The 15493-nt window shown below is 36.2% G+C and overlaps 1 protein-coding gene across 1 annotated transcript; it reads right to left on the bottom strand.

The window, feature by feature from the left end:
• Nucleotides 1–3442: 3442 nt before the first annotated feature.
• On the bottom strand, nucleotides 3443–13774 carry LOC134844587 (uncharacterized). The gene is made up of 3 exons (XM_063861333.1): nucleotides 13152–13774; nucleotides 7834–8096; nucleotides 3443–3878 (listed from the first exon to the last, which is right to left on the bottom strand). The coding sequence occupies exons 1-3, from the start codon at nucleotides 13406–13408 to the stop codon at nucleotides 3544–3546; spliced, it is 855 nt and encodes a 284-aa protein (XP_063717403.1). The 5' UTR covers nucleotides 13409–13774; the 3' UTR covers nucleotides 3443–3543.
• Between the last annotated feature and the right edge of the window lie 1719 nt (nucleotides 13775–15493).

The following is a 15493-nucleotide window of genomic DNA, read 5'->3' as shown; positions in this document are numbered from 1 at the left end:
ATTGACTTCCAGAAACAACAGCAACAGTTGGCGGTCACAGTCATTGCCGAATGACAGACTGATTTTGACGATTCCATCTTCCTGGAGAAAATATCATCCATCCTCCATTACAGATGAATGTCAAAGAACAAAACTAAAACTCTCTAAACCCCGGATGGGTGGAACCAGATCTAAACTAGTATTTATCATTGGTTATTATTATGATATTTTATCTCTATAAAACATTAAAAACTAACCAATCAAACTACATCAAACTTACAACCTATTTTTGTAAATAGTTGAAACTACTTGTAGTTTGAACACCAGAACAATTTGAATTAAACTTAGAATACAGTTGTTCTCATTCTGGAACTAGCTCGCGCAAACCGGTGTACACTAGATCTATTGAGATTAGGAGATATAAGAGTAAGATTAAGATCGGTATTAGACTAAGAAGTTGCACGAACCTATCCGGCCGAAAATATGATAGCGTGACGAGCAGACGTTGTACCTTATCTGAAATTACTCTATGAGTACAGTAATCCATAAATAACTCAATGCATCCAAGAAGGGTACATTTTAAAATTGAGTGGCACGTGTGATTAGACAGCAAGACAAAAACATCCGCGTTGGATTTTTCCTAGCTGCGTTGGATTATTACGATATTTGAACCGAAAAAATCCTTACTGCACTCGCTGAAAGGTGGTTTCTGAAATCCTAAAAACTCTTTAGGGAGATCTAACAACATCAATTTCACGGTATACTGCTTGTTACACATTCTTTTCAATGGTCCAGATAAATAAAGGTAACATGAGTTCACCGAAAGGCAAACGAATCTTGGAAAAAAGTTAATCACTGCCTTATCGATGCTCGTTGTTGAGCTAACGAAAGAAAAACAATTATAGTGACCACTTTTCAAAAACTACAGGATGCTTAGCGCTGAAGTATAATTTAAACAGGCACCTCATGGGCCGTTGGGAAGACAAAGAGGGTTATATTGACATTCAAACGGCGAGTAGATCGCAATTTTTCTTGATTGGACCTTCTTTCTAGATAAAACATTTCAAATTCTTTTGGGAAGGATTCCCACTGCTAAAATCTTAAGAACTTCTTCTCCTTGGTGAACTAACTACCAAGGAGAAGAAGTTCTTAAGATCAGTTATTGCTGCTTTCGGGATATGTAAACGTTTTTGACTGGGCAGTAACCGCATTCATTACGAGAGAATTCGTTGTAAATGAAGGAATGAGCGAAATAAACGAGCTGGGTAAACAGTTTACCATGAGCATCTGCAGTATCTACTAAATTATAGGTGATGTCTACAATATCGGAAAAAAGCTCTAAAGACAATTTTTGTTTAAAGTTTTTAATATCTAATCATATGTGAGATAGAATTCAAGCCCGAAGATTCAACGTTTCTGTTTTATTTACTCTTCTTGGTTTTTGCGCTTAGCGATATGAGAACACACATAACCGTGGTAAAATTGAACAGCCAAAAAGGATGTTTTTCTTCCAGGATGAGCCACTGATTTACCGTGGTTTTATCAGACAACAAGAACTTGAGTACAACCTCGACGCTTTTTGAAATTGTTCAGGGAGACGAGAAGCAGAAAAGACGGCCTGTAATTCCAACATCGGATTAGACATTGCTTTCATAGGCGCAACCCTGGCCTTGCCAGCAACGAAGGATACTTTAGTCTTTTTCTTATATAACTACCACGCGAGCACGAAGAAACGCAACCGCGCAGAAATGATTCCTGGGCGGAGTCACCAAACAGATTTGGTTCAGAGTTTTCAACTGAAACATCGAAAAAATAACTCCGCGAGCAGAAGATATGGCTCAGTAAGGTTAATCCGTAAGGCCACTCAAGAAAGCGTGTTTCCAGACCTTTAATTCGTGGGTCTTCCCAGTGCTGCTCTCTTGCTCTTTCAAATGTCAACTGTCTTTAAGTAGTGAACGCGCTCTCACCGTGTACAGAGCGTTGAGTGTGGTTAAGTCGAAAAAGGAAAAAACAAAATTTGTTACGGAAAGTTGCGTCACGGGGTATTTGAAGCTCACGACTACCATCGCAGCTCCTAACCATTAAGTTCTTCTTGCGGTCCCTTAGAACACGGGATACTTTTTTGAAACTAAGTGATATTTGCCTGTAATTGGCGTAGGCAATGTAGCGATGTATGTAGCACATTAAATTGCTTGTAAATCGATATCTAATTGATACTTTTTGCTAAATGATCTAGTAACCGATATCGGATTTGCATGTTTAACGCTAAATCTGCTCGTAAGTGGAATCCAATCTGAAAATTTGATGCAAAAAAGGTTCGTAAAATCTGGTCGCTTCTTGTCAAAGTGGCTTAGAAAACCGGTCGAGTCTCTCAACAACTCATTTCAAATATTCTTAAATTACTCATTTTAAATATAGAAGTTGGAGCAAAATAGAGCCAGGAAACAATTGCAGCTAACCATATATCTGTACAGCAGCATCATCATCATCCAAAAATTTGAAAATAATTGACTGCAAATCACTTAAGGTAGCCGGTTTTACGGGGGTTGTTTAATTTTGCGATCAAGGTTGGTCAAAATTAAAACTGAAAAAAGGACAAAACACGGTCACTGGGGTTGTAACTGAACCTTGTCCCAACATGTTTTTTATAAAAAAAAACTATGAGCAAGGAGCCTGGAGGTTCGAACCCGCGCCCAGTTGGTCTACGCAATTTTTGTTAAACATAGACCGCACGGCCACTATTTTTTAATTGGAACGCTTTTAATTCAAATTTTCAGCGTAAAGAAATTTATGTCGAAAAACTCTGAAACAAGTTTGTTTTTTAATATTATCAAGTTTCTGAGCCTAAATGACCAGTCTTCATAGACAGAATATTACGTGGTCGCTTCAATTGCTCGAAAATAGATTAAACTCATAATTTTTGAACCTGTTTTTCTAGACAGAAAGATTATTTTGAAAAAATTTGATTACGACTGTAAAGATTTTATTATGATATATCATTCCGATAGTTGTTTTGGTACCTGATTTTGTCAGAAAAAAAAACTTAAAAAAAGCGAAGACAAAGTTCGTTCCCGTTTTGGAAATCTTGATGTTCAAATAATTTTTTTTTATTGAACAAATTCTTTTCCAACCGAAAAAATTGTAGTTTTGAGCTCAAATCAAATTTGACTTAAGTTATGGGGTTTGAGATAGGCACTCATTTAGCCATTCAGAGCATTAAAGCACAAAAATTTAGCAGTTTTTCATAATACGTTGTTAGCAAACGCGGCGACATATTCCAGCTCGGAATTTTTTTTTAACTAAGTTGCAGCATGCAAATTGATCCAAATAATGTGTTACAATGTATGAAAGTTATTTTGCACAAAAATTTATGCATGTGGAAAGTTTTTTTTATAAAAGAAAGAATTCAATTTTTTAACGTTGTTTTTTTTTCTGAAACATTAACAAAACTTGATATGTAAAACTACTTCAAACACGGTAAAGGTCAGGCGGAACATTCAAGGCCTCGCAGTTTTTTATTTTATCTAACAATTTGAGTTCTATCAGTTCTTGGGCTCGATCAAATTAGAATATCAAAGAAAACACGAGTGGAATCATCGTCATCGCAACAGTGGAGAATGAAATCATTTCAACTCCACTTTGCAATTCCGATGAAGGAGTTTCGGCGATGATCTCTTCTTCTTCTTCCCAGCTGTTACCAATTGGCCTCTCAGATTTGAAGACCAATTTTATGTTCCCTCCTTCAACATAGCAGTACTGCTGGTCTTGCATTACCTCCACGTCTATTTTCTCGGCGGCATCCACTCCACACGAAACTGGGAATTTCCAGTAGTGTAGGTAATTTTCGTCTTTCTCTGACAAAGAGAAGTGAACTTTCAGGTCAGGATCAGGGCACAGAGCTTAAAAAAACAGTGAAATTGAGATGAAGACAGGGAATATATGTTCAAAATGATGGATCGGATCTGCTCAACAATCCCCCCTATGCAGTAGCGTGCTGCGGGGAGGAGAAGGTGCAACCAAACCCCCCTCTCTCCCTCCCCCCTCATTTCTGGCAGCCAAATTTATCCAAAATGTCCTCCGGTTGGTATGACTCTAGGAGATCCATTTTTGACTGGCCAACTTCAAAAATTTTCTAAAAGAGCCTTCGGCTCCAATATAACTAAATTTCAGGGGGGAGCGCGTGCCAAACAATGCAATTTTTTGGTCAAAATTTTTTCTATAAACGCTCATTTTTAGCCTGTTTTTTTTTCAAAACTTTTGACAAAACAGTGTCCTTAGTGTTTTTGGAGAGCTCGGAAAATCAAATTGGCAACCTAAAAAACAGGTCGACAAGTTTTCAAATTCATTTCGATAAACCGCCCCCCTTGAAAAAATTCTGCGCACGCTATGGTATCTAATAATGACTCTCCATCCCTAAAAATAGTACTAGGGCTTCTTTATTGAGATTTAATATTTTGCTACATTCTGATTGGTCGAACATTCGAAAGAAAGAAAGAATTTATTTCTTCAGACAATTAAATGCAAAAATACAGAAAATGAAGAAACACATTTTTAATAGTCATCATTAAATTTATCTGACATTTTGTATAACATATCTGAAGAGGATAGACCAAGGGCATAATAATTGCCCGCTTGACGTCTACCCTGGACGATTCGACTAACTTACCCGATTCGACTAACTTAGTATATTTAACAAGCCCCCCCTTAACAATCTACTTAAATTACAAAACATCTTTTAAATTATTCCCCCCTGAAAGGTTGGAAAGGTTTAAAGAGGTGCAAATCCTTATATTCTGAACCCTTGATTTAATTCTTGATAAGGTGGTTTATTCTTCACCAGGAAATCATAGCCCCGGGTAGACCAAAAATGCTAATCATACAATTTGAAGGTCAGCCCGGGGTTTCAGAAATAATATATATGTAAAACAAGCAAATAGTGATTGTTTTATGACTCAAACTAGTCACACCATAAATTAATCGAACAGTTCAAAAGTATCCTTGTTTCGGTATCTTCTATCATCTTCTAGTGTATGTTTTGACAGAGTTCAGAACCTTGTTTATTGAATTACGTGTTGATTTAACTGGCAACAAACGTTAACTTTTATTGGTCTTCCAAACGTAAAATAGAAGATTTAAACAGTGTGGCTGAGATGATGTTGAAATGGCCATTGCAGCACTGATCAAACTTGAGGTTCAAACTCAAAGCTTTCTGCAACTATGTCTCATCTGATTTATAAATTATGGTCACGAGGGTTTTATGGTCACATACACTTTTAACATTTAACGATAAACAACTTGAAGCAGATACTACAAAAGGGTCTTGCGCAGTGTCTTTTGACAAAGGGAAAAAAGATTACGGGATCAAACTGTGCACTGGATAGGCGCACAGTTTGGTGCCTGTATGTGCTTGGATTCCAGAGACAAATCTTTAAACATGTTACAAAGTGTAAGTGGATTCTACGGGGCAGTACAACAGCAGCCCCGAAGTACAACAGTGCCGAAAAATGAAATGTTGTTCAACAGTGCAGAAAATTATTTTTAATACTGTTTTAACTCATCCCAAATCACTGATATGTTATTTAATTCAAATGGAGGGAAGTTGAAAAGATGCCATCTTAATTGATGCCACTTGTTAAGCAAACCAAATTTTCCCGGCGCGGCGTCAAATACTTTTCAGAACCAACAATTAACTCATCAAATTGTCAGTTTGTCTTCTCGGTTTCGCTCCAAAACAAAATAGTATTCACGCAAAACTGCCAAATAATCACAAAAAAATGCAAAGTTTCCAAATATCATCAATTTTTGGCACAGTTGAACATCTTTTCAGTTTCGGTACTTTGGTACTTCGGCACTGCTGTTGAAGGCCCCGGAGTCTACTTACAAAAAAAAATCCGTGGATTCTTCGTACAAATATCTGTAACGTAAATTTCTTCAGCACACTTTTTGTCGCGGACTCCACAACAAGGAAAAATAGCGAGTTATTCTGGTACACGCAACTGTAGGCAGATTCCGCTACATTTAAGTGGGTTCCGCTAAATGTAAGTGGAAACCGCAACATTTGTGAGCGGAATCCGCAACTATGAGATTCTGCGACAAAGGATACGCTCACAATTCACAAAATGGGCAGTTTGCCCTCGTAATGAAGTTACGTTGGATTTTGCTGGTTAAAATTCTGTTTAGCTCTCAAAGAGCATTAATTTTGCGCCAAAGTTGGCCTCCTAGTACCTTTCCGGCAAAATATTTCAGGATGAAACTTAGCTGTTTTTTGTGAGCGCGCCTCAAAATACTCGCGTTGTTGTTTATTGCAGAAACAATTGTATAAATTTTTCCAATTAAAAAACGACCTCTTCATAAGAACTTGGGTTGGAGAAAGGTGCTGAGGTATCAATATTTGTAGCATCCTTAGGCCCGGAATGTTGTAGCTCGCTTTCGGTTTTATACAAAATTGGATGATAACAATTACTGATTCGGATTAAGAAAATATGTTTCCCAGAAATAAACATTAGCAAAACTTTCCAGCATAAACAAAAGCGGTCGTTTTCACAATGCTAGCTTTAGCAGACCGGTTTTTTTATCAAACTAACATTTAGCGGTGCAAGATAGTTTTGCGGACGATGGTGTTTTAGCAGACCCATCTTCTAACAAGATTCAAAACAATTAGCAGGTCAGATTACTGAATTCAAACGCGGCATTGACCAGTAGCGCTTGCTCATTTGTGCTTTCATTTGGCTCGAGTATTATTGTGCACGTTGATTCGCGCATATTTAATCTATTCAGTTTTTTACAGTAGATAGTTTACTTGACAAATCTTGAGATAATTTTTGTTCCGACTTTCGAAGAAAACGGAATGTTTATGCTCGGTGTGGTTTTTTTATTCAGTCAATTTTCGCCGATCGAAATAATAGTTTTTGACAATTTTTTATACCCCATTGAAGATATCAACTTCCCGAGTTCAAATGTAAAAAGATATTTTACCTCAGATTGTTTTTTGGAAAGTTTTGGGGGTTTGAAAACTGCCAAGTTGGCCATGCTCTGGACTAAATTATGCGCGCTTTGAAGAACTTATTGATATTGCTGATAGAGGAACGCGAATTGTTTTGTTATTATGATAACTAAATCGTTCCAAATGAATTAAGGGTAGCTAATCGGATCGGTCGTATTAATTTCATACGACCTAACATTTCACACTTTGATGTTGTCCAAAACTTATAGGTTTTCCATATTTTCTTTTCCCAAAAACTATTCAATATGAAATAAGGGAAAGTCGGAACATTCAGCGCTTTGCCCTGATATACGAGCAGTCTTGTCTTTTTAAGCAAATACTTGAGTAATTTTGTGAATGAGAATCTGTATTTGCCGCCAATTTAGACAACTCCGTTATAGAGTTGATGGAGTTTTTATGAGAAACCGTGAACTGCTGACCGGCAAATAAGGCGACAGCCGTTAAGGCGACAACATTTTTTTTGGAAATACAGTACGCAAAATGATTGTTTTAAGTACATTTCTGAGAAATACAAAAATGAAATTTTAACAATAAACACGCATCGACCGTTATTCCCGTTTTTTGGTCAAAATGAGGTCGAAAAGAAAATATTGGTAGCTAAATGAAAAAATCACTGAAAATCTCGTATTTAGGTAATTAGTTATCTGTAAAAACTTATTGGGATGCATTATAAAGTACATTATAAAGTCTGAGCTGGGAAAGGTTTAGGTTGAGTTTAGTTTTTCATTGTCAAGCATGTTTAGACACAGTCGATGCAGAAATTCTGCAATGATACAGAAATTTAATTCTGAGTGTATGAATTTAAAAAAATCCTATTTCAATCAAGTTTTGGAGTAAAACGCAAATCTTACTTGCAGGTATGTCATTCTTTATCGCTTCAAAAATGGGCTGAATGTATCTTTTCTTCTGTTCCAGTTCTTCCGCGGAATATTCATTTGAGGGATATCCCTTAGCTCCCACGATTCCTAGTTCAGACAATGACTGAGCCCACCTGATATATAACTCTTCTCCCACAGTGACGTCCACTTCAATGTGTTCGTAGCCTCTATTTTCTCCTTTCGCACAGTAGAAACTGTAGATCTGTTTACTTGGGGTTTGTATGTTTTCGTAGTGCCTGAAATAATTATTTTTAATTGATCGTTACAACAATGCAAAAATGTCAGATAGCTTAAAGCAAGATCGCGGGGCTCATTGTCATTGCAGGCATGATGTGATTGAATAAAAGAGTGATCTAACAAGCATTCGACAGAAACTAATCATCCAAAGTTTCTCTTATTTTTAAGAAAAATTTGAAAAATGACTTCAAAGGTTTGAAAAAAGTTCTCAAAAACTTAAGAGAAAATCCTGCGTGATTGTCTTTTAATAGCGGTATCTCAAGGCATTTCAGCTTTTGGAAGCTAAGCGCTTTGTTTGCCAATTCAAATTCATAATTTTTTGAACGCAATTTTCCAGAACTTTTTTGCTGAAACTGTTAAATTTTTCCTATCAAGCTAGCTACAATTTCCATGGACAATATTTGCTGCTGACGGTAATATTTATTTTGAAATCATACTTATCAAACGGAAACAAAAATTAAAACTTACGTATAAGGAGGTTTTTAGTACATGCTATTTATAGACACACTGCTTCCATTGTTTTTAAGGCCACTGCTCTTATCTATATTGCTCTTACATCATGCAAAAAATAATGGGCCTAAAATATTTCCCCCACAACCAAGTAAAAAATGAAATCTGCGTTCAGACAAAATTTTCATAGTCATTTTATCTAAAAGTGTTCAAAAATTTTAGTCTGGGCTACCATATAGACAAAACTGCACTTAAGCAATTTACTTCTTGAAAAAGTTTGTTTTCACAGAGACGAGAATTTGCGTCAAAAATAATATAAAGTTTTAAGAAGTTTCTAATTTTGACTCATAGCCATGTATAGAAAATTACCATATAATTTAAATTGAAACACCTTTTATTGACTTGAAGCACTGCAAATCATTTTTCAAATAAATTTTTCTTCTCATTTGCAGGATTTGTTTTTGTTGTTGTTGTTGAATTTAGCATCAATTCTTTTCGTATCTAAACTTTTGTATCTGTTAAATTTTTCTTGAAAACGTTCAAATTCATTGCAGCAATTGGCAGCCATTCAATTTTTATTAGCCGTCCACTTTGTGATACTTAAGTACTCACACCGTTTTCACAACTTATATTGGAAAGAACGAAAAAACGAAATTTTGTATCTTTTTCTTACCATTTCCTTGTATAGGAACAATTTTTGTGTGTGGATATGAATCTGCAATATCTTTTGTTGGCAAATTTAATTTGGTGACTTTATTCCATTTTTCAGAACATTACAAAAGTCAATTATATCGAAAGCCTATCTCAGGTCAAAGTAGTTCTCAATACTTTGACTTAAAACGTTTCGGTTAAGGTAATGATATCTACAGTACCTACAGCTCATCTAAAATTGTCATCTCAGACCAAAAGGATATTTTTGAACGTTTTTTCCCGCAAGGTACTGAAGTTTGTTGCCGATGCAATTTTTTTGTCCAAAAATTGTAAAACCAAAATCACTGTACTCAAACATTTGTAAAATATATCATTATATTTACTCTTGAAACAAACCAAGAAGTATAAAAAATTGACTGTTGAAGACATGTTTTGATCTGAAATGAGAAGTCAATTTCATGGTTTTGGCGCTCCTGGGTGGGCGCAAAATATCAACTTTTGGCTGTTTACCGAATAGTTGATTGTTCAATTGCAACCAACGCCAAAAACATACAGCAGAGTACGGATACAACAATAGAGATTGACGACGAAGTCAACTCATAAACCGTAGTTTATTATCAACAGCAGCCTTACACAGCAAACACCAAAGCCCAAAAAATAGGGTTACATCAAAACCCATCGTTTTTGCTCACTATCGGCAGTCTCGATGTCCGAAACCATCTCCCAGCAATCTATTACAGTTTGCCTCAAAAACCATCTCCCAATTCTGTCAGAACTTTGTTCAGCCGAACAAGTTTCAATCAATAATTTACTGAGACCGCAGTACAAAATCAGCGATCAGATCAGTTCGTATACAGGTGATATCAACTAATATAGGTCATCCTCATCAACTACAATCCACAGGACACCCTCCAAAAACCACCAAACCTCCAATTGTTTTTTATGATACACAGTCATCAAACGAATATGTTAGCCCAAATGACTTCCATGGTAACTGGTTTCTACATCACTCAAGCTACAACGAATAACATTCACTGGTTCTTCAATCCTCTATACGGTCCTAAAATCGGCGAGGCTTAGAAAGGTTTAATTCAGATTGCCAAGAGAAACTCTTCGTCTTTCTTCGATCACTAAATTTCACTCATGTTTTTGTTCACACAAATTCTACCGAAACAGAAGTGATGCTGAAATCGAGATTTGACTATCGTAACTGACTACCCAATAAATGACGAACAACTGACACCAAATCACTTCTTCATTCAACGACCATTCAGCGGCATTCCAAGAGGAGTTTTCGACGACAGTAACATACACTGACATACAAAAAGTGGACTCAAGCTCAAAAGATGATGAACCATTGTGGAAATATTAAAGAAAAAATTCCCTGCTTCACAAATGAAACGCGCCCAGTGGAATGCAATACAGTCACCGCTGAAGATTGGACCTTTGGAGTGTGTACTCAAAAACCTCGCACCGGAAATTTTTTGGTCCATTGGATGTGTAGCGGTTGAGCATCCAGTAGAAATGGTACAAAACGGGTGGTGACAGTGAAAAAGGCTCACAGCACGTTCGACCACTCCACCACCGGACTTGTTAAAATTTTTTTTATGCATTGTCATGCGCCATTACCTCATTTCGGGGTCTCGGTAGTATGTTGTTGAAGCAACTTTATGTTCCCAATATTTGTCATTCACAAGTCACTGATCTCAAGTTTTTTATCATAATTGTCTGTGCTATAATTTCAATCCTCTGTAAATATCTTATTTTGACCTTTTTAGAGACGTATTCTTATGATTTGTCAATTATCATTTGACTAAAATTATATTGTGCACAAAATCAAAAATAATACTGAAAATAACCACTTTTTTTGTGATCCTTTAGCTTTTGTGTATCCTGTCTTAAAACAATTCATACTCTAAGGCAAGTTACATTAGATTGAAACTTGTACCAGGAACTAGTATTATATCTTCGACTGGGTGTGTTATTTATCACTCAATTGGAATTCTAGAAGGTTTTTCAGTCACTTGCTTCTAGCTGATAATTTTGATGTCAAAATTATTAACTAAATCAGGCGCCTACAGTGCTGATTTAAATTAACCGGACAAAACGAGCTAAGCTTGAAATTTACAACGCGTTTTTCTCAAATTGGGTTGAGTTTAGGTGAAACCTCATGAAAACAAAACTTGCTTAAAATTTCAGCAGAATTAATATGGTGAATTTGTTTTCCGAAATTCGGCCCCAAAATTTTACCTCAAAAACGGGTCATTTTGGCTTTTCTTAGTTAATAAAAAATTACGCCAAAAAAATACGCAGTCAATCACAGACATATTTATATCAAAGTGAGCCCCTTACGTTGTCCGACAGACTTTAAGAAGGGTATATTTTCCAAAACATTGTATAAATTAATTTATTTTTGCTTGATAGACAAAAAAGGTCATTTTTACTATACGAAATACCAACTTTATTTAAAAACAACTTTTAAACGGTTTGCAATTTGTTTTTGGAGAATAAAGTTTGTTGGACTACGTAAGAGGCTCACTTTGATATAATTATGTCAGTGATTGACTGGGCATTTTTGGCGTATTTTCTATTAACTAAGAAGAGCCAAAATGACCAATTTTTGGGGTAAAATTTTGGGCCCGAATTTCGCAAAACAAATTTAAGCAAGTTTTGTCTTCATAAGCTTTCACCTAAACTCAACCCAATTTGAGAAAAACGCGTTTTAAATTTCAAGTTTAACGCTTTCATTCGGTTAATTTAAATCAGCATTATAAAACTTTATTCGAATTTTTCACAAAGCTTCAAAGGTTTTTAAAAAATGCTTGATGCAAGTCTAAAAACTCAACGTATCGATTTGGCCAGCAACAGCAATTTTTTCTTCGTAAAAGGCAAACTAAAAACAGTGGTTGACTATTCTCAATCTGAAAATGCTCCACTTGTTAAGCTAATGTCACTCTCGCAAGCGACGATTTTCTAAAAAGAATTAAAATTCTTAGCTTTTTAGCATTTTGTAGAAACATCTCACGTTACTGTTTCATTATGTTTTGAATTTGTTTTGAAAAGAGATTTGTATTTAATTTGTCGTCTAAAATATGCATCAAAATAATTAACCTAAGCACGTGCCGCTCTGAACCTGTTAAACTTTGTTGCATTGATGCCAAAGTTGTTATGTTGCACTTTTTGAGTTGCATTTATTGGATCTCTTTTAGTATATCCCCCCTGTGGTACTAAGTAACGAAGTAACCGTTATACTGAAATGTTTCAATGGTTAAGCATATGTAAACATTGTACCGAGTAACGAATCTCCCTCCTTTGCAAAAAGGGGGGGTGTAGTTAAAGAGATATCAGCTATGTTGCGCCGTTTGCAGCGTTTTAGCTCTGTCATGCTTGAATTTGAGATGTTTTCCCGCTGTTTCCGACGGTTGGCTGAGTCCCGCCAGTCGTGGCTCCTTTTTTGCACACTCTGCAGCGAGCTTATGGGTCGCTGTTTTTTGTAGCAAGTTTTCGCTCGGCAACCGTGTGTTTTTTGAGTAGCGTCAGTAGCGGCAGTTTTTTTAGTAGCGCCAGTCTGGACTCCGAAACTTTTTATAGCGTTTTTTCTTAAGCACTCGCTCCGGTTGTTAAACGTCGATACAATATTAAGATCGAAAACAAAAATTTTGAAAATCTCACAAACGCTTCGTTCCTAAGCTTGGGCCAATGAGAAATGTCAAAGCATGGTGCCTACTTTGCTTTTTTGAAAACTTACTTCAATATTCAGATCCAGCATTTATATTCGACCAATGAATTGTAATTTTTGTTTTGAGAAAACCATAGAAAAGTTTGAGTTTTGTATCGCTGTATCACAGTTGAATCAATGCCCGCGGAGCACCACCCGCGGAAAACCATGGATATACTCTCTTTATTGAAAAAATTAACTAAAAATTGTATCTGATTGAAACGTCTAAAGGTACCTGTTCAGTTGGAAGTCCGACGGCAGTTCGCATGCCGTAGTTCCTTTCGGGATCTGCTCGAATATTTTGTCCACAAACACCTTCTTCTGGGCCTTGGTGGTAGACTTGTATGTGCCCCAATAGTTGGGGGGATGCCCATTTTCAGGGACCTCGTTATTGTCTGATTTGCAAACATCTACAAACTCACTACCGGCTGGCGCCGAAAAAACGGAAGATAGGCCAAGGAAAACGACACAAATTTGCATCAAAATCGTCATTTTTTGATTTGTTTCCGATAAATTGTCTTCAATTTTATGCTTCACGGCGAAAAGTTAGTTCCAGACTGAAGATTAATCGAAGTGGAATTAACCATTAAATTAATGACTTTTGTTCAGCAGTTTTGTGTACAGCTATCGGAGCAAATAAAAGTAAATTTAAGATGAAAGCGCCGTCGCGATAGTTACTCAAGCAAATACCTAAGGTATAATTATTTAGTTGTCACAAGGTTCTGAGCAATCAGACGCGGATCCGATGTGCTACGTTAATTCAAATGATAAACAATATGTCAGATTCGGATTGGTGGTTTTATAATATTATAATGTGGTTCCTGCTAATCGCAGAGGAGCTATCAGTAGGCCGCCTTAACAGTCCTGTCGAGGATAGTCCATTTGTATTATCTCCCCACATTCCAGACTGTGTTATTTTTTTGGGCGAAGCTCTTTTTGAGCTACACAAGGCCGTTTTTTTTTGCGTCTAGAACTTTCACGTGGTCAGGCGCGGATCTAAGAATTTCACGAGGAGGGCGGAAAAAAATGAAAATTTTGTCGACCCTTTTTTTTAGGTCGACCAAATTGATTTTCTGAGCTGTTCCAAACCACTATAAAGATTTTAATTTGACGAAATTTTCTGCGCCGCAGGCTAATTTTGAAAACAAAAGCCAAAAAAGGCGTTTTTAGGCACTTTTTGGACAATTTCGACTAAAAAGTCGCGTTTTTTCGGCGCGCGCTCCCCCCTCAAAATTAGTATAGATTGGCGCCGAAGGCGCATTTAGAAAAATTTTAAGGCCAGTCAGCCAAAAAAAAGTTATCTTAAAATAATACAAAGGGGGACCCTTTGGGTCGGCAGGGGGTCGAATTTCTGAGGGGGGAGGCGCCCCCCTAAATCCGCTACTGCACGTGGTACCACTATTAGCCGAAATTGGTCAGGCTGCGGTAGACCTGAGTCTATTCATTAGTTCAAAGTTCAAATTATTTTAACGAGAATGAGTGACAGTATTAAGTCTTGTTTTTTATTAGATATAACCTAATTAAACAGTTTTACTTAAAATCATGAGCTGCGTACAGATTTGTAATTGGCGCCAGGTACAAAAGACGACAAGGCGTATTCAGACGGCCAAAATGCATTAGCATTCCAAACAAATTTGCGCAATTTTCAAGATTTAATTAATTCGATGTATCAAAGGTTTTTTAAAAATAAATAGGAAGGAATGTACTACTGACTCAATTTCAATATTCAACGAGACTACATTCTAAACTACTAGAAAAAAGTTAAATTGTTGTCCTGAAGTCACGTCAAAAATTACTAACGTTCTATTAGCTGTAAAATGCGTAGGTTTTTCTTAGACAAAAAAGCTAAACAAAGCTATTTAAGACTGCTCGTACATCAGGGCAGATTTTGAATGTTCGAAAAGCACTTTTCTTTGTTTTGAATAGTTTTGCTAATTAAATTATTGAAAAATTGTAAAACCTTATAAAAATTAAGCCATTAACGGAAATAATACAACCATTTAGGTTAAAAGTATATGCGTATAAAAAGCTGGAAGGAGGGGCCTTGGAGATCCCCATGCACTAAGATAGGTGAAGTTTCGGATCTCAAAGTATTCAAACAGAGAATAAGATTAATACTTTGGCCCTGTGTTGAAATACCAGGTTTGATATGCTAAGATTGTATATTTTGAAAAACAATTTTCATGCCCAGTTTTGCCATAACAGCAATACTTAAGATTCTAGACACCAATGTACAGGGTCCTATGTTTTAATACATGGAATACCTTTTTTCCTAATGCACTGTTGGTTGTTAATTTCATATCGTCAGTTTTAATTTTTTTTCAAACTCCAATTTTTTTTCGGTTTATTATCGATATGTCCCATTATCATTTGACTGTAACAGTTTGCTAAGTGCTAAGTGCTTCGGTTATGACGGCAAGTTTCGAAAAATAAGAAAAATTCGATGCTAATTTTAAGGTAATATCAGATTTGAGATTGTACGAATATGAGATTGCTAATAACAGTATGGGAATCAAAACTACACAAAAAAGTTATTTTTTTTAAAATCCAAAAAATACCCATCTCATCCATTTATTT

Source organism: Symsagittifera roscoffensis, chromosome 4, assembly GCF_963678635.1.
Source record: "Symsagittifera roscoffensis chromosome 4, txSymRosc1.1, whole genome shotgun sequence".
NCBI lineage: Eukaryota > Metazoa > Xenacoelomorpha > Acoela > Convolutidae > Symsagittifera > Symsagittifera roscoffensis.
This window is presented reverse-complemented; position numbering and strand designations above follow the sequence as displayed.

Bases quoted from the DNA above. Each gene is read 5' to 3' on its own strand.
- LOC134844587 (XM_063861333.1), bottom strand. From the start codon at position 13,408: ATGACGATTTTGATGCAAATTTGTGTCGTTTTCCTTGGCCTATCTTCC. The intron at 8,097-13,151 runs GTACCTTTAGAC...TAATTATTTCAG, and splicing joins TCGGACTTCCAACTGAACAG to GCACTACGAAAACATACAAA. The intron at 3,879-7,833 runs GTAAGATTTGCG...TGTTTTTTTAAG, and splicing joins AAAGAATGACATACCTGCAA to CTCTGTGCCCTGATCCTGAC.